The 24,039-nt window shown below is 35.5% G+C and overlaps 2 protein-coding genes, 1 long non-coding RNA gene and 1 pseudogene across 4 annotated transcripts; 2 read left to right on the top strand and 2 right to left on the bottom strand.

Annotated features, from left to right (window-relative positions):
• Positions 1 to 1,228: 1,228 nt before the first annotated feature.
• Positions 1,229 to 5,188, top strand: LOC129322724 (uncharacterized). Its single transcript, XM_054969075.1, has one exon. The coding sequence runs from the start codon at positions 1,961 to 1,963 to the stop codon at positions 4,787 to 4,789; it is 2,829 nt and encodes a 942-aa protein (XP_054825050.1). The 5' UTR covers positions 1,229 to 1,960; the 3' UTR covers positions 4,790 to 5,188.
• A 685-nt stretch (positions 5,189 to 5,873) lies between these two features.
• Positions 5,874 to 8,407, top strand: LOC129321213 (uncharacterized). Its single transcript, XR_008595955.1, has 3 exons — positions 5,874 to 6,207; positions 6,944 to 7,080; positions 7,265 to 8,407. It is a non-coding gene; the product is annotated as an uncharacterized LOC129321213 (long non-coding RNA).
• A 1,775-nt stretch (positions 8,408 to 10,182) lies between these two features.
• On the bottom strand, positions 10,183 to 15,333 carry LOC129321977 (uncharacterized; annotated as a pseudogene).
• Positions 15,334 to 16,429: 1,096 nt separating this feature from the next.
• LOC129322325 (extra-large guanine nucleotide-binding protein 1) lies at positions 16,430 to 22,687 on the bottom strand. Of its 2 annotated transcripts, none has more exons than XM_054968600.1 (8): positions 20,911 to 22,687; positions 20,684 to 20,821; positions 20,410 to 20,514; positions 20,152 to 20,337; positions 19,529 to 19,706; positions 19,156 to 19,400; positions 18,046 to 18,209; positions 16,430 to 17,444 (listed from the first exon to the last, which is right to left on the bottom strand). In XM_054968600.1, exons 1-8 carry the CDS (start codon positions 22,216 to 22,218, stop codon positions 16,847 to 16,849), a joined length of 2,922 nt encoding a protein of 973 aa, XP_054824575.1. In that variant the 5' UTR covers positions 22,219 to 22,687; the 3' UTR covers positions 16,430 to 16,846. The 2 variants fall into 2 exon arrangements, with proteins under 2 accessions (XP_054824575.1, XP_054824576.1); XM_054968601.1 differs by having other exon boundaries at positions 19,156 to 19,397; positions 20,911 to 22,686.
• Between the last annotated feature and the right edge of the window lie 1,352 nt (positions 22,688 to 24,039).

Raw genomic sequence — 24,039 nt, 5'->3', positions numbered from 1 at the left:
ATATCTCTATTGTTAATTTTAAATCATTTTTTTAATATTTTAAATATTATATTTGTAAAACGTAAAAAATTATTATTAAATCTTGAATATCTAAAATATATTTAAATAATTAATTTATAGAAATTAAATATTAAATTGGATTGTTTAAATTATATAAGTACTATTCAAAATATATGTCAATAGTCAATATATAAAAAATATAAAAATTATATTAAATTAAATTATTCAAATTTAATCTATATTAATTAGATTGATGATTAATAAATATATTAAAAAATTGATCTTTTTCATGCATTTTTATTTTGATAAATCTAGAATAAAAATAACAACTTAAATTTAGATTGTTCATATTCTATTACTATTAGGAGTGATTTGAACCATAGTGTTCATTATCTGAATGTAAATTAAGATTGTCCAAAATCTGTCAAAATTGATGTGCATGACAGTGCTCATCATCTAGTGAGCATGAAAGGTACTCCCTCTATTTTAAATTGTAAGATATTTTTTAAAAAAATCTCATATATCAATAAATCTTATTAAATATAATTAACAACTTTATCTTTCTAAAATAAAAATATAAACTTTTAAAAATATCCATCATTTAATATATTAAAAAGAAAAAGGATAAAAATTAATTATAAAAAAAAATAATATTAAAATTGATGTATTTAATGAAACTTTAATCTATCTTAAGTGTTTTATATTTTGAGATGGCAAAACTCTTTCAAAAATATCTTATAAGTTGGGACAGAGATAGTAGTTTAAATTTAATATTAATTTTTTTATAAATTTATTTTTACAAATATAATATTTAAAATATTTAAAGATTAATTTAAATTTACATCAAAGATCATTCTAAAATAAAATGAAAGAGTAGATCACCCATTTGATTATGAGCACGGAATGCGGATCCGTGTAATACAAAGCCAGAGCTTCCCGGAGCATCGGACTTTTAACTATAGTTTGCCCAGTTGGACAGAAAACAGCTTTTAGAAGGCAGCTGATTATTTGACTTTAGTCATGACACCATGGCAGCAGGAATGTGAAAAAGCCCTTGTGGGTCCCATTCAACATGGACTAGGAAACCACAATTTTAATTTCAATTGAATAAAATAAATGCGGGCTTGATAACCGTAAAAAAAAATCATCACAATTTGGATTTTGTGAGAGTCAATGTCCTTGTTCCCTGTATGTTAAAGTTGATTTTGGAGCGAAACAAGATTGCGGGGCACGGTTTTCGGTCAAAGAGATGCAGTAGGTGGGATTGATTAATCTCCAGCACTTGGTTTTCTTTTCTTTTCGTTTTTTCACTTTTTCTGTTTGGTTAAAAAAAAAAAAAATCAATATCGGTGTGTTTTGGTCTTTTGGATTTACTTCTCTCCTGGTAAAGGAGCATTTGATTTTATGTGAATGGCCTTGCTTCAACTACGCTGCACTGAACGGAGAGATCAGAGGGTGGGAGGGAGACAGAGAGGGGAAGGAGGAGGAAGGTCTCCGAGGTGTTTCTGGAGTTTGGTTCCTGTCAGTTTCTTCTAATTATTCTTGGAACCCATTTCTCATAGATTCGTTTCTGGTGGCCGTGAGTTGGTTTGTAACTGGTCGGGATCCGGGTTGGGTTTTAGGTTTTGAGTCTTTGACTTTCTTTCTGTTTCTTGATTTTCTTTTCTCTTTCGAGGATTGGGTGTTGAGACCCATTTTGGGTTCTGGAAAAGCTTTTGTCGGTTTTCGCCTGAAACGGTGAGCTAAGTTGTTCCTTTTCTCCGTTTGAGTGCAGAGGTGCCCGTTAGAGGTTTGATCCCCCGAGAAATCTAAAGCACCAGTGTTTACGATCGGCTTCCAGATTCCTCTATTTTCTGTTTTAGGAGTCAGGGGTTTGAAACCAAAATTGTTTCACATGGGCTAAGTCCTTCTGCTGGTGTTTGTTTGAACTGTCCGGTTTACTTCGACACGGGAGGCTATCATGCATCTTTCACTGTGGAAGCCCATTACTCACTGCGCTGCTCTGATCATGGACAAAAAGAGCAGACGAAAGGATGAATCTACGGTTGAAATGAGAAGAAGCCGGTCAATTCTCCGGAAATTGCAGGAGAACAAGCTGAGGGAAGCTCTTGAAGAAGCTTCTGAAGATGGGTCACTCGTCAAATCTCAAGACATGGAATCCGAATCGCCCGCCAAAATGGACGATAGCCTTGGGAGATCCCGGTCACTTGCCAGGCTTCACGCTCAGCGTGAATTTCTTCGAGCCACTGCGCTTGCTGCTGAGCGGATATTCGAGTCTGAGGACGAAATTCCCACTCTTAAAGAAGCTTTCAACAAGTTCCTTACAATGTACCCCAAATACCAGTCGTCGGAGAAGATCGATCAGTTGAGGTCAGATGAATATTCGCACTTGTCCCCAAAGGTATGCCTTGATTATTGTGGATTTGGACTGTTCTCTTTCGTTCAGACCATTCACTATTGGGAATCCTCTACATTTAGTTTGTCTGAGATAACTGCAAATTTGAGTAACCATGCACTTTACGGTGGCGCTGAAAAGGGAACCGTGGAACATGACATAAAGACTAGAATCATGGATTACTTGAACATTCCTGAGAATGAGTACGGCCTTGTATTTACTGTCAGCAGAGGATCAGCTTTTAAATTGCTGGCTGAGTCATACCCTTTCCACACAAACAAAAAATTGCTGACCATGTTCGACCATGAGAGCCAGTCTGTAGCTTGGATGGCTCAATGTGCCAGGGCGAAGGGTGCAAAAGTGTACAGTGCATGGTTCAAGTGGCCTACCCTCAAACTCTGTTCCACTGATTTGAGAAAACAGATTTCAAACAAGAAGAGGCGGAAGAAAGATGCCGCTACTGGTCTTTTTGTGTTCCCTGTTCAGTCTAGAGTAACTGGGGCTAAGTATTCTTACCAGTGGATGGCTCTAGCACAGCAAAACAACTGGCATGTCTTGCTTGATGCAGGTTCATTGGGTCCCAAGGACATGGATTCGCTTGGCTTGTCTCTATTTAGGCCAGACTTTATAATCACGTCTTTTTACAGGGTATTTGGGTATGACCCCACAGGATTTGGATGTCTTCTGATCAAGAAATCAGTTATGGCAAGCCTTCAGAATCAGTCAGGGAGTACTGGCTCTGGAATGGTGAAGATCACTCCTGAATTTCCTTTGTATTTGAGTGACTCTGTTGACGGTTTGGATAAATTGACTGGGATTGAAGACGATGAAGTCACTGGGATGGTTGAAAAACCTGCTGAACGTCGTCAAGGATCACAGTTGCCTGCCTTTTCTGGTGCATTTACATCTGCTCAGGTACGAGATGTATTTGAGACTGAAATGGACCAGGATAGCTCTGAAAGAGATGGAACCAGCACCATATTTGAAGAAACTGAGAGTATTTCTGTTGGGGAGGTGATGAAGAGCCCTGTCTTCAGTGAGGATGAGTCATCGGACAACTCTTATTGGATTGATTTGGGACAGAGTCCATTGGGATCTGACCACACAGGTCAATTGAATAAACAGAAGATGGCTTCTCCTCTTCCACACTTTTGGTTCAGTGGAAAGAGGAATCAAAAGAGACATTCTCCTAAGCCAACTTCCAAAATATATGGCAGCCCCATGTATGATGACAAAGCAGTAAATCTTGATCCTCATGATGACCACCACGTGCTTTCATTTGATGCTGCTGTGCTGTCAGTGTCACAGGAACTTGATCGTGTAAAAGAGGTCCCTGAAGAGGAACATTTTGCTGAAGCAAGTGACTTTTTGAGAAATGGTAATGGGTCTGATCATTTGTATGTCAATGAGATTGAAGAAGAACCTGGAACTAGCAAAGCAGTTGATCTTGGATCTGTACCGGATGATCCTTCAAAAGAATCACAGAATAATAATTCATCTTCTGTTTCTCAGCATCACAGCCTTGAAAATGGCTTTACCTCTGAGATATCCTCTGATATTAAAGAGAGTGCCATAAGAAGAGAAACTGAAGGTGATTTTAGATTGCTTGATAGAAGGGAAGGGAATCGATTTGGTGGTGGTAGATTTTTTGGTTTGGAGGAGAATGAATCATCTAGCAAAGGAAGAAGAGTCTCATTTAGCATGGAGGACAATCGTAAAGAGTATCTTAGCCATAACTTGGAACCAGGGGACATATGTGCAACTAGCTTAGAGGATGAAGAATACACAAGTGATGGAGAATATGGTGATGTACAGGAATGGGGCAGGAGGGAACCAGATATAGTATGCCGGCATTTGGATCATATTAATATGCTTGGTCTCAATAAAACCACACTTAGACTTCGGTTTTTGATCAATTGGCTGGTCACCTCTTTGCTGCAACTGAAGTTGCCGGGCATTGATGGGGAAGACAAAGCAAATCTTGTCCACATCTATGGTCCAAAAATCAAATATGAAAGAGGTGCAGCTGTGGCTTTTAATGTCAGGGATGGAAACAGGGGGCTAATCAATCCAGAGATTGTTCAAAAACTGGCTGAAAAAGAAGGAATCTCTCTTGGCATTGGCTTTCTCAGTCACATACGAATTCTTGATAACTCAAGACATCATCGTGGGCCTTTGAATGTTGAGGATACAACTCTTTGCAGGCCAATGGAGAATGGCCGTCGTGATGGAAAAGGTGGCTTTGTTAGGCTTGAAGTTGTTACAGCTTCTCTGGGATTTCTAACTAATTTTGAGGATGTGTATAAATTCTGGGCTTTTGTCGCAAAGTTTCTTAACCCTTCATTTATCCGAGAAGATAGTCTTCCTACTGTTCAAGAAGGTTCTGAGACATAAGACCAACACAATATAGCTGCTGGTGATTTTATTCAATTTTGGAAACTGAACTTGAAAGAGATTATTTCCAAGAAGTTCCTAAAATGGGTGCCTTCCAGAATCTGCAAAAGAATGGATCAATGATCTTTTGTATGCTGCCAGATAGATAAATACTCATCTCTACTTCAAAGCCACAGAAGGAAAGCTGGTGAATTTTTTAACATGTTTCCTGTTGCTTCATATTTTACTTTCCTCTTCCAATTTGTTGTAGAGTTGGCTTTAGAGATTTGTTACTATTAGAAAGTCAGTGTACTTGACTCAGATTGTATGAGTGGAACTACTATCAGTAAACATTTTGCTTCTGTTGCATACAAAAGGATTTGCAACTTCGGTACAAAATTGGAGCTTGCCTTTTGCTGTTGTCTGAGACCATTCAGATCAATAACCCTCTTGACTTTGATGTCTTTGCTTGTTATAACTGAATTAAATTTGACTGGGAAGTGAGGACTTCACTAGCATATGCATCCCTTGCTGTCTTTAAATTTATATCAGCTCCGGAAAGATAAATTAATTCAGTGAAGTTTTTCTTTCTTTCTTTGTTTTTTTTTTTTTTGTCAATTGAAGGATACAAGATAGTGAGAATCAAATTTAAAAATTTCTTTGAATTAAGTAATTCATGTTCAAAATACCAAATAATAACCTTCCATTTGATTATTTTATACCTTAATTTGGGGGTGTATAAGGCTTAGTCCTTTATCTGGGACTGTAATGGATGCTACATCGATCAACAGTTTTTCTCTGCATGGCTCGGTACCATCTTGGATCCCCGCCCCCCCCAAAAAAAAAAAAAACAGAGAAACGAAAAACACAAAGGATTGCATCACTCATTTTGATTGAGGCTGGTAATTAATAGGTGTCATTTTGTGGAAAATCTTCAACCAATAGGTATACTAGATCATAGGAAGGTTGCATTTATTTATATATTTTCTTCTGCCATTGTCTTTTTGTATCAATCTTGATATGCAGGAATTTTCTTCAGGAAGCTTAGATCAAATGCTGTTTTGGGAAAGAAAAGATCCAACCATATATATATATATATATATAGAGAGAGAGAGAGAGAGAGAGAGAGGCTAGAATACTTTTTAATACACTTACGAAATTTTATTTTGCTCTAACACCAAAATTTGAAAGGCCGTGGATCTGTGAATATGCAAAAGAATAGTATTCGATTGATTGTAAAAGAAGTGAGGATTTAGATGGCACATGTCTATCACAGTTATACAAGTGGTGCCAATGACTTAAGTAAGTGTGAGCATTTGTCTATATAATTGCTTTATTGATTTCTTCTCTAAACCTATGCCCAACAGCTTATATCAGAAGTTTAGACCCATTAATCAATAGAGGATGTACGCAAGTGGAACTACTACATCAATCACCAGGTTCATTGTGTTCTGTTTTGCTTTATTGTTTGAAGGTTTCCGTTTGTATTGATTTTGCCATAAGTTCATTTTTTTTGTTGGCTGATTTTGAAGATCCCCTCCTGCTGTGCCCTATTGATAAAATATAATGGTAAATTAATGTTACGATCTGCTGGTTTGTTAGCACTTCCAGCTGTAGATTGTGATATGTATACGTTTTGTCTTGGATTAATGTTGACTTTGCATGATGACACTGGTTAAAAAGATATTTTTTTGGTTGGAAACTTTCTATCATAGCACAGCCGTCAAAACTTGGACTCTCTTTTGTCCTTCCTATTTTGCAATCAGAGATTCATACTACTGGAATAGTGATAAATATATGTATCTTTTTTGAAAAGGAATAGCGTGATTCAATTTATTCTGTACATGATGAAAACCTGCAGCAAGTTCGCAAGCTGTGAATGGTAAAATTTATTTTGATTTCCACGACTGCAAGTATGATTATGGGGCAGTTTTATAGAGATTGCTTGCACACGAGTGGTGCTTTGTATAACAAGCTTTCCTCTAGCATTCCTGCAACACATCCTGCAGCCTGTCTTTCAGTCAATCTAAATTCTCTATCATTCAAACTATGAAGATAGCATGCTCAGTCATCCATTCTATCAGTTTTGTGTTAATTTGGAGTAAACATGATTGTTCTATATATATATATATATAAAGCTGATCCATAGTGTCTTATGCCTCATGGATTTTGTAGGTTGAGGAGCATGTAGTTGAATCCTTGCACGATCCAACTTGGATATGTCCCGTTACTTGTGAAACTTGCGGTTGAAGCTTATGCTGTCAAGTAAAACTTCAAAAGGATAGGCCCCTACTGTCTGTCTTAAAAGAAAAGTTAGTCCGCTAAATCCCTAGTAACATATTCACCGGATGCTGAGTTTTGTTTTGACTTATAGTTCAATTTTGATCATAATCTTATCTCGAGTCTTTTAACATTTTTTTCTCCATTTATTAGATATCAGCACTAGGCTAGACTGCAATACATTTGATCATTTATCTCATTCAAACTGTTGCTCAGACGCAAACGTGGAGAAAAAGGCAGTTGCTTGCATCCTAGTTTCCTACGAAGTTGACCCTTCCCAGATGCAGATGCAGGTGGTCTAATTAGTCTTTGGAGTTCAGTAAGAACCATCTTGGATCATCATTTAGTAATTTGAAAACTCTATCTGAATACTATTGGAGGACAAGTTTCAACACACAGATTGTGGCCCGCTTCCGATATGCTAGATACGAAGAATAAGCGATGAAGAAAATCATGAAAGCCAAACAAGAAAAACAAAATGGCAGCAAAAGCTTAAATCCCAGATCCCACAAAACATGAAGCAAGCACCGCCAAATCAGAGACCAAAGAAGCCACCTAGAGCAGCTAAACAAGACTTGAGTGTTGTCCTTGTGCTGCATTTAAGCCTCAAAGAAACACCATGCAGTCAGCTTTAGAGTTAAAACGTTATCCAACCCAACTGATGATCCTACTCTTAAGAGCCACCATTTTCTAATGAGGTGAAATCGACAAGGACAACAGGCTAGCACATTTTAGGTGGGATGCGACCAGTTGGTTTGATGGGTTGACTTATTTAATCTATTAATTAGTTATAAATTTTACTTATTCTGGGCCATATGGTTAGTTAAGACTAGGAAGCTTGCTTAACCACAAACAAATGAGTTGACATTTGATGATGAGCAAATGGCATGCCACCTTGAGTGTGACTGGGAAGTTGACCCTTGGAAGTGGATTTGCCTGTTTATCCCGAAGCTGATCAGTTTCCTTATTCAGCTATGTATAGCTGTCAACAGGGTCCATTACATTTTACAATCCAAATGAAAAGGCCCACTAATAATAAAAATTTGAACACTACCAAACAAAAAAGAAGCATACACAGCCGTTTTTCAAACCCGCCAACCCTTGGGGGCCAACTGCAAGAAAAATTATATCTTTGGTATCAAATATATATATATATATATATTTTAAAGAAGGGAGAAAAGGAAGGAAAGAAAAAGAAACCTGATAGCAAAGACAAAGAAGATCATGAAGACATGAACTCATCATTTTGAATTGTCAAATGGTGATGGCGCTTTGGAAAAAGTAGAGATTGTCGTCTAAAGAGCATGATTATAGCAGTATGTGCACTGTGGAGAGGCGCACGCTAATGCACCAAGTGGATGTGGAGTAAACTGTAAAGGCAATCTATCCATGGATTCCCCACTCAACCGCAATCATTTTCTCTTCGTAAAAGAAATTATATTTAAATAGTTCAATTCATTTTCTTGTCATATTAACCTAGTGTTTTAAATTTTAGATGACAGAGATAACATAGTAATTTGAGAGAGAAAAGAGGAAAAAATTGGTAAATGTTTGAAAAATAAATTAAAAATATTATTAAAATCAACATAATGAAGATCATAAAAAAATCAAATGAATGGACTTTTTTGGGAAACTAATATTTTTTTATTGTCATATTCCATTGTGATTTGGTAATGAAGAATTTGCTTTCTGCAGTAAAATCCAAATTTATTTCCTTTTGAACGTGTTGAATGTGATCATGAGATGATGATCCTCGTTCCAAACTAACTTATAGAGTGAGCAAAACTGAAGCAAAATTAAAAATTAAATTAAATTTTTATTATTTAATTCAATCTATTCAGTTTTTTAATTCGATTTTTTATAAAAAAATATTTTAATTAATTAGTTAGATTTGGTTAGTGAAATTTAAGATTGAATAGATCGAACCAATTGAGTTATCATATATATAAATATATGTATATATAATTTAATAATTTATAAATTATATTAAGTTTATTAATTACATTATTTTATTTTATTCTTTTTAATTTTATACTTAAATAAAAAGTAAGTATATAAGATGATAAATTGAAACCCTAACCCCTTATTAAAATGGACAACTACCATTTTACAAGTTCAATTTTATATATAAGTTTTGTCTGTTTTAGTAAAAAACAAAAACAAAATTGGCCTAAGTTTAAACAGCTCAACATGAAGCCCAAAACTAAATTAACCGATTGAGTTAAATTGTCAAATTTTAATTTGGTTCTTATTTGATTTGATTATCATATTCGATTCATATTTTTAATATTGTTTGATTGATTAATTTTATATATCTTGGTGCCGAATCAACACGAACCAATGCTCACCCCTACCTCTAAGTGAATCCAATTATTGTTTCCAAAGAAAGTATCTACCAACATAAAATATGAGTTATCATCAAGAATTTTAAAAAATTATTTATAAATACCAATTCTAACAATTATATATAAAAGCCTAGTTAAAAATTGAAAGTTATTTTTAATATATAAATGTCGAATTTACATAATCTTAATTTTGTACTCCCTACGTTTAAAAATTTAAGGTATTTTTTAATCGAATTTCATCCCCAATAAAGTAGTTATTTACTTTTAAACTAACCCTATCTTTTCATATTTATTCCTATTAAACACCCTATAATAAATATAAAGTCATTATCAATAGGGGCACTTTAAAAAAAAAGTCAATAATTATACCTCTAGAGACTAAAAATGCTTTATATTTTTGAACGGAGGGAGTAATATTTTGAACTTTTATTTTAAGTTGATTTTAAAAAAATTATCACAGATCTTCTGGAACTTAATTATGATTTTCTCATGATTAAACTCCTTTTACCTGGTAAATTGTGTATTAGTTATTTTTATAAAAAATTAGTATAAACCCAATGTATTTCATTAAGTTTGAAAAATGAGTTACACAGTGTGATTTGCTAAAATTTTTATATTATGCATATATTTATATTGTGATTGAAAGGTCAAAAGTAAAAAAATCCCAATATTCATAGGAGCAATGAAAACTCCGAAAAGAAAGAAGAAGTTCTAGAGGTTTTGGCCAATACAATAGAACCGTTGAGTTCCAAGAACTGTTCTAACGAGGGCACTCAGAATATATGCGACTCATCTCTAGCGATCAGTGAAACATCAAAACTGAATTTGCATGATGATCAATGTTATTTACAGTTGATGAAGACAATGATCAGAGAGTCCCCAGGAAAGCTGCAATCGAATATCTATTCGTGCACAATAAAGCAAATAAACCATGTATTTATTCTAATGTGCACAGTGAACACTGGGTGGTCAAGATCAATCGGCACATCTAAGATTCCATCATCTTAATAAGAAATGCAGCTTCTAATGCTGATCCCTTGCTCTGCAGATAACGGTTTTCCTCTACTATATCCACGGTCAAATTTAACAGTATTGATCTTGGGTCATGAATGGCAAGATCACGGACTTGTGCAACCCATTTTGCTGCTTCCCAGAGCCCGAATCTGAATCATGACCAATATACAACCGTAAGTACAATATTAGCTGTAAGCAGTCCACACAAAGATCGCTGGTGTACATTTTAAACTACCCAGAAAGTCATCTAAATGTTCTCATAGGGTGCAACGCTTGTCTGTATTCTACAGTGTCGAGAGCCTTGAAACAAAAGGATCGTTATTAGGAAACCAAGGGCTTGAAGATCATCTATTCCGATCATACACCATAAGATAAACCTCAACACAAACTAGTTTTGAAGGATTTAGAAGTCAAAACAAGTCAAACCGTATTTTCCATAACTGCAGACTCAAACTAGGCTGTCCTCTACACAACAGACTAACTTCTGACATGTTCTAAATCTACTCACATTACACTTCCAAATAAAGGAGAATTTTATCATTATTTGCTTCAATTGCCACGTGTAAAACTGATGTTCAGAACGAAGACATTTTCAAACTACTACGTTCGTTAATATTTAAGTTCTGCATTGAAACAGCTGACAGCAAATCCAGTCTTAATATGAAGAACTGACTGGGACAAAGGGGATTCAAGTGATGAACATTTTTATATGCTCAAAGGTCAAAACAAGATTTATTGATTGAATCCAACCAAAGGAAAGTAATCAAGCATAATTAAGTTTTAATAAAAAACACTATAAATAAAGAACGCTAAACGAACAAGGAAAACCACTCAAGTTTCTCTTTTGGCACTTCTCACTTGGGCAATTCCATGCATACCACAGCTCCATAAATAATGCAGCTAGATAATGCTGTCAGAAAAAAAAATAATAGTCATCAGGAAATTACCGTGTATTGAAAGATGAGGTCACTAATACAGCTGGGTAAAGAACACCCTTCTGAATATTGCCATAAGGAGAATAATCCCGAATAGCAAGAAAATCATCAAGGTCCCCAGGGTAGCCAAACTATTCATAGTCAACAGGCAGAAGTGGTAAGATAGGATACAGAAGAGTGTTGGCCGCATCTAAGAATGGTACCTAAGGTAGAAACCAGAAGAAAGAAGGGAATGAGAATTAATAAGATCTACAGCAAATAAATATAAACTTCAAAGCCAAAGAAATGAAAAGCCCCAAGTGCAGAAATTCTTGGAATCCTTCAAGATTGCACCACGAAATAAATCTGGGCAACAGTTGATGGCTGAAGCAACCAAAAGGCCTCCAGCATTATATCCCCAACCTGCCAGTTTATCTTCATCCACCATATCTCTTTCAATCACGTACTTGGCACAAGAGATGTAATCATTGATTGAATTAGGTTTCTTTGTACATCTGCCATCATGATGCCATTTCTTACCGCAACCACCACCACCTCTGAACTATAAAAGCCAAATTACAACAGGCTAAAGAATAAACTTCAGAGAAAAATAGAAATTCGCACGGAAAATTTGCAGATATTCAGAAACAAACAATTACATTTGATAATAAGTACAACAATCTAAACATTTTGGGAAAATTAATTTACAAGTCCTTCCAGTTTTCCTCAATTTTGTTAGGTGCTTGTAGTTTATTTGGTTTTAATCAAGTCCTTGTAATTTGATCAATTAAATATATTAGTCTTTAAAAGTTAAAATTATCAATAAAATTGAATTTTTCAAAATAAAACACTTTTAAAATCTTATAGAAAGTTTGATTTAATACTCCTAGCAAAAAAAGTTTTGATTTAATAAAATATTTACATTTGTATTAATTTTTTAATGAAAATTCTATATGTATAAAAGTTATTTAAAAAACATAACCTAATTATAAAAATTTTGAATTATAAAAATTATGAAATTAATTCTAAAATCATATAATCTTTTTATAAATATATAGAAGTCCTTAATTTTAATTTTTAAAAGAGAAAATTCAAGGATTTTAACAAGCAAGGATTAACATATTCAATCGATGAAATTACAAGGGTTTAATTAAAATAAAATAAGTTATAGGGCTTTAATACAAAATTGAGAAAAACATGAAAAACCTATAGATTAATTTTCCCAAGAATGTTTACATAAGCAGCAGAGCATATTGCCGTTTTACTAAGGGCTTACCTAACATCAGCATGGGCAAGTGTCCAACTACGATTCAGGAGGCTTTTCAATTCACCGTGCCACCGTTTATCAAGCTCCATGTCCATGCAGTAAACCAGGCCTTTTATTCTTGTTCTTATTGTCACGTGCAAAAACAATAGTCAGAGGAACCATGACCCATCAAATGAAGGGACATCATATTGTTCACAAGCATAAAACTCACAGAGACTATTCCATAAGAGATCATCTTGAACGTTACCATTCAAAGAATTGAAAAATTTAGAGTATGCGGAGTCCCGGTTCATGCTTGCAGAACTTATACCATACAGTATCCGTGTTCTTTCCTGAAGCAGGTTTTGCTGTTGTATGATGTTCCAACAACCAGTTGTCCGGTCATAATCAACCACAGCATCAGGCATCTGCAAAAAATGCTTGACATGGTAAATAATTAGGATTCGGAGATGGGTTCTTTCAATCAAAACAGCTAGTTGGAACTATACAATGATCGATGAAGGCCAGAGTGAATGAATATGAGTGTCTCACAATCATATCTCATGTCAGAAAAATATGTAACAAAAGGCTTATAATAGATTGGTATGGATATGGAATAATTAACAAGGACTAAAATAGTAGTAGACAGAACAGACTTAGAAAGCAAAAATAAAATGTGTAATGTTAGCATACACCCAAAAAAGTGTGAAGTGGTGGGCAAATCAAGAGAAAGAGATTCACCAATATTACTATGAAATAATTGAACTTTTACTCAGTGTTTGCACCATCATCCATGTGATAAATAAGTGATATTCCTTAACAGATCAATAACAAATTACTATCAAATCATCCCAATGGGATTAATTCCATGGGAACCATTAAGCATTGGCTGGTCATTGGCCATTTATAGTTCGTATGATATGGGAATATATAATTGTCCACAAAAGCAAGTCAAGAAACCATCTCCAAAATCATTAAAAACATAATCACATACCACGGGTGATGATATTATAAAGCACATGACTAATGAATAGCAGTCATAATTAGGTCCGGGTGAAATTTGACAAACATGTTTCGGAAGAGACAAATACTGTAGGTCAAGCTCCCTCAGTTTAATAGCCCCCTGTTCACAAAAGCAAAGAGGCAAAAAGGAAACACTCCATACGATGATAAAGTATACATGCAACAAAAGTTTTATCTGCTAAAGCAAAGACACTTGAATGCTTTTTCATTACCTTCCCAAAGGGCAATGGCAGGCTTATAGAACAAAGCTGAAACTTCCGCCCTTCCCTTGTAATGAGCACCAAGTATTTACCACAAAAATCGACATCCTCCACAATCAAATTTTGTTCATTAACAAATACTTCCTGCGGTTTATAAAACATGTTACATGGAATTTGATTATTAAAATCAAGCAAAAGCTATATATATTTAAACAAGTCAAGTAAGTAATGTAACTACCACAAGATAGTGTCTCAGATTATATTTGATCGCCGGATATAATCAATTCTATACTTCTTAATTTCAAAGATTAATTAGAAGGGGGGGGGGGGGAGCCAACTACAGATAACTAACCAATGCTTCAACCTACCTCCTATTTTCTTCGATTTGAAGAATCACCCACAGAACTACAAAGAAGATAGTGATTATCCACTGATTTGCCACCTTTTGGAGAATCTGTAAATAAATAAAGGTAACCTTGATGATGCTCTGTTATGCTGTGAGCCGCACTCCCAAACTAATGTCATGACCGACAATGGATCAGCTGCATTTATCAGAAAGACCTAAAATATGGTCACAATTACTAAATGATTGGAGTTGAAAAGGATCTTGGCCAGTTGGATTCTACGATACCTTAGAAGATATTATAGAGCATGTATTTACACTCACAAAACGGAAATCTTTTGTGTGCCTTGTATTAATGTGAACACCTTCATCCGATTCTTCCAGAAGCAAAACATCCTCATCAGTTGATCCAATCATACTGCAGTAGATCCTATACAGTGGAGTTTGGGATAAGGAAAAGTTACATAAATTTCAGTGCTGATAATCTCAAATAACCAAAAAACAAAGCTTTTTTTTTTAATTGTTCTGATGCTTGAGGGCACAAAGAAATTAATAAACTGAGCCATTTTAACAACCGGTAGGGTCTCTTCCTGTGATCTGTTACAACATAAAGCAACGCCTACCCATCTTTTGCTCATGCCAAATTCAAAACTCGATCTGCCTGAGGCTTGCTATATAATGAACCAGAATTTAAGTTTCTCACAGATAGCTTAAAATAGTCATTGTCTTTATCATACATAGTGTATGCAAGAAACTGATGATTTGGTGAAATTTCCGACAATTCTTCACAAGCATAACCTATATAAGAAAGGAAAAATCACAGTCTGCCCTCTTCTAAGAGAATTAATCACAAATAAAGATTAATGTGAAATGAATTGCTGTTAAAATAGAAACATGACTTATTTTTTTCAAATAAAACTTGTTATTGGTCCTTATTTATAATGAATTTTTTTGAGAGGGGGTTGGATGTAATTCTTCTTATAAAAAAATATTTAGAATAACTCCATTTACTTGCTGAGAATCAAAAGTTCTTTCTCTTTTACATTAAAAAGCAATTCAACCCCTTCCTTGTCATTAGATTGATTATATACAACTAAAAAAAGTCCAACCTTCATTGCATAAGAAACAAGTAACATTGGTGATACCGCCAAATCTCTTTGCTTCGTTGGGGCCCTTGGTACATAGGATTTTACAGATCATGAATGCAATTTGATGAAAATTTAATGGTAAAAATTTGTGATCCCATTTTAAAAAAAGTTTAAGTATTATATGATTTTACAGACAATAGATGCAAAAGTTGATGATTTCATTAATGAATTTAAAATTTAAATTAATTGGTTACTTAAAATTATCTAATATTTAAACTTTTTTCAAATGGAATCTCAAGTTTTCACCATTAAATAAATAAATATTATTTAAAATAATATTAAATTAAAGTTATAGAGTATATGAAAGCATAAAATGCTAATCGTTTGGAAAACATTACAAAAAAAAGAACAACAAATGTCATTTTATAAAATTATAGATTGTTTGCCACGACCAACAATGCATTCACCGTGACGAATCATGTTGAGGTTAATTTGATCTATATAATAACCAATGTTTTATACATAAATAGTGGGGTTAATTTGCTTAAAATTTCAAAGTTTGAGATCCAGAATGCTATTAATATAATAGTTTAGAATTTAGAACGCTTCTAACATAATAGTTTAAGACTTATAGCACTAATTTACAATGACACGTTAGCATTAATTAGAGTTCACGATGAATAGTATTCACATGAACAGTAATGACATTAAAAAAATTAATAGTCAAGGTTTATTTTATTATGAATTTAAAAATTTAAAATTTATTTTGTAAATTTTAAGAGTTTATAATTTAAAATGATTTTCGAATAAAAGTTTGAAATTCTATTTGCTCATTAACTCTAAAAGTATCGCCATTGCCGACAATAATGGGGGGCGGCTTTTTTTTTATTATTTTAAACTTTATAAACAATTTGATCATTTCATGTAAACAATTAATATCAATTAAAGACCAATAGATTGTAGTGCAATTTCAAATTTCATTAATCCTTGACTGATATTTTTTCCTTAAAAATATATAATTCACAAAAATAAATAAAAAAAATATTATAATATCCATGCAATACATGCTCTAACAATCGTACCCTTAAATTGTAAAGAGTTATACATGTGGGGAAAACAAACAAAAACAATGGGCACAGTTTGACAACAATTTTTCTTGCCACCATTCACAACTGCATTTTCTCATAAACAACACCCACAAACACGCCTCGAAAGGAAATGTTCCCCTGGGAGCTCATGCATTTATGTATCACTCTAATAAACACAAATTGTCTACAACTCTACATCATCTATTAATGTATGAAAGTCGATTTGGAATTCAAATTGTAAATGCAAGGAGCCTGCCTATCAGATGTACAAATACAAACCTCAATATATTACTTTACCATGTTAAAAAAAAAAAAAAACAATATTACAGCCCGACCTCAGCCTCTGACCTGTGCATAACATACCGTCACAACGACACGCCTGAACCGCGGGAAACCTACAGGTATCTAGTGCATCTTACAACACTAGTGTTTGTGGAAGGAATGCACTTCCCTGTTACTCTTCGTTAGCAATATATGTATGTACAAGGGCATTACATTAAGTCAAATATGACTTGTAATTCTCCTCTGAATTAGCAATCAATGAGAGAATGAACTCGCCTCAGTGCTATACATCGAGTACTCGCTAACGCTGAAGTTCGGTTTCTCCTCATTCCACTTTAAAATCTCTTTCCCATATTTGAGTGCTGCGTCAACACTTTCAGGCTCCAACCCCTTCACTAGGGACACATACAACTTCCGCCCGGTTAGCGATGAATAAAGCCTCTTGAACTTCACTGCTATGTAATGGGAAGCCAGCTGAGCAACGGAGGGGCTATTGTTGATGCTGTTGCTGTTGCTGTTGCTGCTAGGGCGATGACGGCTAATTACAGGATGAAAATCAGAGAACCATTCACACCGGGTCAACGAAACTTGCTCTATTTTCTCCTCAAATTGATCGAATTTGTTTAATATCAGTAGGAAGTCCATCTGATCAAAGGTTGGATGGGTGACGATGGTTTCAAAAAACTTCCTGCTCAATATCATTTTGTTACAGAGACAACCATTTCCATCAAGGGAAAACTGATCATAGTCATTCAAGGCAACACAGAAAAGAACCATCCCCACATCCTCAAACATCTCTAGCCACTTGCAATTTTCCCCAAGACCTCTTGCATGTACTCTAATTAGTTGATACCTGTGAACCAACCAAAGAGAAGCAATAAAATAAAGTACAGGTTAAAACCACTTCATTGCAGCGGGCATATTCCTCACTTTTCCAAGAAATTTATTAGACACAATCACATTTAGTAAGTCAACATCGTCACAAAATGTTTCCGTCACAGTTTAGACAATGCTTTAGCAACAAATGTACGTAGTTGAATGCATCTTTCCAACAAGAGTTACAAGGAACAGAGGTCTTCAAAATTGATTTCGAAGGGTATCCAAACAGGCACTAAATGCCACTTAAATTACATCCATGTTGGTAGGAGATCCCTCCTTGATTGTCCATTTTCATAGTACCAAGGGCAAATAAAAACATTGTTCAACATATGCAATTTTATAGCATCTGGTGATAGGTTAATATTTCAGTAGGCACCATTTGTACCACTTTGTTTTGTTCAGAAGTTATTTTCTGGATCAGGTGTACTTGACATGAACTGAGCCCCTCGGTGTTTATGGCAAAATCATTTATTTCGCAAGAGCAAAATTCAATAACGAAAACAGGGTGGACTTGTTCTCACCACTCTCAGCACATTTCTCACATATAACAAAAGAAATACAAGAAGTTCACCTACCTTATCAAAGAATCATGCAGGTCAGTAGTGTCAACAGTTTCATCAGGAGTTGATTGAGGAAGTGAGAACTCAACACAAGCAAGCCCATTGGATGAAGTAACTCCCTCAGCATAGAGAATATCCAAATCTGAGGGTTCATAATCAGTCCTCAATATCTCAACGGCCTAAACAGAGTTATCATTGTTAGAGAGATTATGGATGAGAAGCACAAGTTCCAAGGTCAATTCAACAATATTTTCCTATGAAGAGTAAATAGAAACCGAAGCACTAAAAAAGATTCAGTATTCTAATGCTCAGCAGACTGAACAAACCAGTTTCTAGCTTTGTTCATTAAGAGCAGAATTAACATTAACTTTAAGCCCATCTAATGAAGTCTGGCCTAATAAGCGAGATTAAAATGTGTCCTTGAGGATTGATCAATCCTCAGGAACAATAGAATGAACTTGTAACTTTTTAAATGAAATGCATCAGTCTAGTGTCCAGAGCACAACTGTCACTCTCTCAATCTCTCTGCCCAAGTAACCTTTTCAGGGGGTTAAAAACAATATGAACTAGCAGTCTGCCACCACCTATGTTTATCACCACTGACAAAAACACCTTGTGTAGCTGTTAAGCTTATCATTCCACAGGATTGCTTATTTTTCAGAGCCGACTGATTGAAGTGAATTCCTTGAACGCAATGAAATTACTTTCCATGAGCAATTGTGCTGAATTTTGCAAAGACTTTTACATGACACTTCAATAAACTTTTTTTTAAAAAAAATTGACACTGGAAGGCTACAACCCTTCTGTGGAAGATCCTAAGCTCAAACTTAAATCTGAAGCAATGAAAACTTCTTAACAGACTGCAGTGATTAGTTGTTCCCTCTAATACTCACATATATCGATCATAATGTATTCCCTAATTCTCCCCTAATGACCTTTTATGTACCATCTCCAGCTATGTGAGAAAAAATAAATAATGTACCACCAACTATGCCTATTGCCACTGATGAAAACAAATATGCAGGTTTAATGGTGAAAACCAAGTTAGTCATCATCTCATTGAAAAGAGCACATAGAAAAATTAAAATGTTGATAAAATCAATTCAATAAACAAGAAGATCTTACCCGCTCTAAGAAATAATTGGCCACATCAGGTAGCATTTCTAATTCACTTCTTCTTTCATACGTAGCCTTTATAGCAGAGTCATTCCACAACTCCTCAATTAATGGTGCATATTCACGAGTGGCAGCTGGAAAGATAGCATCAAGTTTGCCCGAGACCATAGTTTTGAGCAGCCAATCAGAGAATGCTTTCAGCCTTGTGCCAATTGAATAAATTGTTTTGTCATCAAAATCTGGACAGTTTCCTGCTGAAATTTAAGTGTACCAGTAAATTTTTCATCGCAAATGGTCAACAAGAACGTAAAATCTACTTCCTTGCTGTACAGTGATTAAAAACATCCATATAGTGGAAATGAGGTAAAATTTGCCTCCATACCTGTGGTGTTTCCTGCAGAAGATTGCCTGTTCTTTAAAGCTGCAAGACATTCATCTTCAAAACGTTCACGACCCTCTAGGAGTATGCCTAGATAGGCATAGACATTGCTCTGAATAGTCAGTTTAATATTTTCACGCTCATCTTCAGAGAAGGGGGTACTTTGATACAGAATCTTGGCCTGACAAGCATTTTGCAGTTCTATAAATACATTGATTTCTTATGCTGATGCGGCACAAATCACATATGATATACATAATCTCATCCAGCTACACTATCACGAGGAGGCAAAGAGTGAAAGTACAGAAATAAAATACACGCTTACAAAATAAAATACAGAATATTGACCTCATGAAGGAGCTTTTTCCCAAATCTTAAAAGTGGCTATATAGAAATAAAATTTTCCAAGCAATAACAGTATGTTATGAAATGGCTAAATACTTTATAGTCATATTTAGACCAGTCCCAAGAAGCCTGCCTTATGTCATTCTCAGGTGACTAAAAGAAATGACGATTTTCATCAATGCATGCTTACAAAATTATATATTTGTCATATCCACTGATCCTAGCTCAGACAAACAAGCATCACTTGATTAACAGACTGAACTATGAAATAATATTCTCACCTGCTTAAAAATAGTGCTCGTTCCAGAACCACTGTAACCAACTAACAGGAGCTTCTGAACTATTCCATGCTCAAGATAATCGGGAACTGTTCTGCTAACTGGATTGGTGATTTGTTCTCCACAAGAATTTGACGATTTAGAAGGAACAGGGAGAGACAGGAGAGCACATACAAGCTTCGTTCCAGCCTAATAAGTAAAATTATTAAAAGTCTAGTACCGTAAATTAATATATCAGAGGCGAACAGGTAAATAGATTACCTTTCCCCATATATATCCTCTTGTATTCTTCTGCCCCTCTTCTTGGTATGAACCATCTTCATTGACCCAAAAATGCGGGTTGCCAGCACATTGAACCCCTGCCAACTGCCAAACAAAAACAATAAATAATAAAAAGTATTGTCAGCACAAGATCCTTTCTCGGGGCCAAAAGAATTTAAAGGAAAAAAGTGAAAGATTCTTTCATTACAGCAGAACTAGAATTCAATTACAGAAAGCCCTTCAAAAATACAGTTTCAAGCACAAAAAATTCAACCTGTAACATTCGAAGCTCTGCTTTTGTTATTTCCCGACCATTAATGAAAACCTGTGTGTTTCCATTGCTAGCATCCGGTTTGATGAGACCCCCAACATTCAGATGGGGACTAATAATTCTGGAAGGCTTCTGTCCATCCTGCGAATTTCACAAAAAACACAAAGAAGTCAGCATCCGCAATAAACCAAAGAATCAAGCAGAAAACAAATTAACAGAAGAAACAATACCTTCCCCCAAAGACCAGATACTTTATCATACCAATAATTTCCCGGCTTAAGCTTCTTCGGAGGGTTTGGGCAGTTCAGCAGGGTAACCAGTTCCTCGTGCGAAAGAGACTTTCCATTCACATAAATGTATTCAGCCGGCAACTGATTTACTTCACAAGACCTCTCAGCCTTCAGTACCTGTCGAACCTCCAAGTCATTAAGCAGCCGTTTGATCATCCGAGAACATTTTCCCAAGTTCCCTCTTTTTGATTCGTCAATTGGGAATCCGATGCAAGTAACACATTTACGACCTTCAGGCATTGACCCCATAGCTCTTAACACACAATTGCTACAATACTTCGCATCACAAACAAGGCAGACTTCTTTTTCAGTGAATCTATTTCCTTTAAAACATCGATAGCATGACCCTTTCTTTCCCTTTGTTAGAGGTTCTTTTTTCACTGGCCTTGTTTCACTATCTTCTCCGTATTCCTCGTTCAAAGCATCATCCGAGTCGACATTGAATGTAACAATATGGGGGCGTCTAGAATCGCAATCTGGTTCATTGTCACAATCCGCAGTCTTTAAGGAATAAACCCCAGAGGATGGATAATCTAAGCTCAACACAGACTCAGTGGAAGCCCAATCTTGTTGATTTGAATCATTACAGTCAAAACTCTCTTTCCCCCCATTCGAAGTCCTCAAAACACTCGAGCTTCTTCCTGACTTGTCAAAACAGTCAGAAAATTCCCCAGTGCTCAAGCTTCCAGCATCCCTCAGTAGCTCGTGGGAGTGTTCGTTACTAACCGAGTTGGAGTCCAGCAACCTGGAGCTGTCGGCCGCGTCCAACAATTCACCAGAGACGTAATTCCCATTCGAGAACTCAAATGCTCCCGAGCTACTCAATTCACCGGATAACTCACAGCCATTACCCTGCGTGACACTATCTTCAAAGGCAATCACCGAAGTTGGAGACACTGTTCTTTCGGAACCCAACTCTAGTTCTTTCGAGAAGCTACCGCCACCATCCTTCTTACTCGGATCAAGGGCAATCGCCGAAGTCGGGGAAACCGAAGGTTCAGCGCCAAGCGGGTTGAGCTCCTTGGAGAATCTCCCCCTCGGAGGTTCCGGTGCCAAGAGAGGTTGCACAACCGGCAAGGATCGTTTATCTGACAAGGGAACCTGAGAAACCACTGCAGCCACCGGGATTTTCTCAACGCTTATGGGCACAGCCTTGGGAAGATCGTAGGAAACCGGCGGTCCATTATATTCAACAGCGAATGAATACGAGACTCCATCATCGCCCTCAGGCGTCCTCGCCGGAGACATACTCAATAAATCTAGAAGAAATGGAAATACTCTCTAACCCTAATTTCAAAGCGAAGCCAGGTCTGAAACCTCCAATAGGAGGAAGACAAAGACACCATCAAAGTAAGCAGGAGCTGAATCTCCGTCCAGAAAGAAATTGAATTTGAAAAAAAAAAGCAAAGAATAGTTTGTGAAAGAAAACAGGGCCAGGTTAGAGGTAATGCGCCGAAAAAGGAGAAAGAAAACCTAACGGGCAGTGAAAGCAGAGGGAGAGAGCAATGGGCTAAAGGAGGAAATAAATAGGATGAACAGAATGCTAGTAAGAATGAGCTGATGTCGAGAGCAGGGGAATGCAGGGTAAGGGTAGAAAGTGGAAGAGGAGGAAAAGAAAACCAAATCTGGGAAAATCCACAGGGAAGGTGAAGTGGGCGTCGGAATTGCGTTGGAGAGGAAAGGAAAAGTGTAGAGAGCAAAGTGAATGAACCAAATGAAAAAGAAACGGCGATGGGGATAGGCGAGGGGAATCTCTTCGCTCTCTCTCTCCCCTTTTTTTTGTTTGTTTGTTTGTTTGGGCTGTGGACTCCAGGCTAGGGAGGAGAGAGGGCCAGTCATGTGTTCTTTTCTGAAATTTAATAATTTATGTTTCAAGGGTGGAATTTTGAATTGAAGAAGAGGGTCCACCATCATCCCCGACGTCCGCTTCTCGTTTTAATTGTACAATCTCGTTCCACGGGTTTCCCATGAATTTGTTAACTGCTCCTCTGCTCGTATTTGCTCCCCGTACTGGATGTGCATGGCGTCCTAATTCTTTGCGTAGCCTCATCATTTCCATGATAATTAATTATGGGATCCTCTTTTTTTTTTTTCCTGATAACTAATTATGGTATCCTCTCCTCGGTTCCAGGGAATACAAATTTTAACTTTTTATCATCTTAACTAAAAAACAATGATTAAAAAATCAATCAAACTAAAAAAAATCATTTAAAGAGTTGAGTCAAATTAGATCGATTTGAATTGATAGTTAAACCGAGAATAAGGATCCAGATGAAAACTAGATACTGTTCTCAAAAACTGAATTATTAAAAAAAATACTTTTTTTTCTAATTTTTTTATAAAATAATTAATTTTTTAATAATTTTATATTATGTTGTATCATGTGATTTATTAAATCATAATAAATTTAAAATATTTAATTTTATTTTTAAATTAAATAGTAATTTCATGTTTCTTTTATATATAAAATATTATATATATATATATATATATAATTTTTTAAATTTAATTATTACGTTATTAATTCAATCTAATTGAATTATACGGATCATAAGGCATCAACTACTAACCTTTTTAGTGTAATATTCAATCTGGCTTTAAAAATATTGCTACAAAATAAACAAGTTTTAAACTTCCAGCATACGTGTTGTTTTTTTATTTCCCAGTTATAATTACTTTTCATGATTATTAAAAAAGAAAGTATCCTACATGATCACGTATATAGATGCATTCAAAATCCAAATTCATGCAGTGACTTTTTCAATTGAATAAAATTAAACTCTCATGAAATGCAAATCAGCTGGTGGAAGAGACTGATGGCTGCGGACTTTACAGAAGACATAATGATACATGAAGGCCCCGTTGGAGAAAACCAACGTTTTCCAGCAAGTACTTGCATGCAGAGACCTGTTGACAAAATGTTCCTTTGTGGCAGAACTGACGATGTCGCCACTTCGGACGTTTTGAACATACATCTACGCTAATAAATTACTTCATCCAGTCTCTTTTATAAACACTTTATTAAATGCCTTCATAATATTAAAAAATTAGTTAGATGTTAAATTTTTT

This window comes from Prosopis cineraria, unplaced genomic scaffold (assembly GCF_029017545.1).
Source record: "Prosopis cineraria cultivar Desert tree isolate PC_DT_omini unplaced genomic scaffold, ASM2901754v1 PC10, whole genome shotgun sequence".
NCBI lineage: Eukaryota > Viridiplantae > Streptophyta > Magnoliopsida > Fabales > Fabaceae > Prosopis > Prosopis cineraria.
The sequence above is the reverse complement of the archived record's forward strand: the minus strand, read 5'-3'. Positions and strand labels throughout refer to the sequence as shown.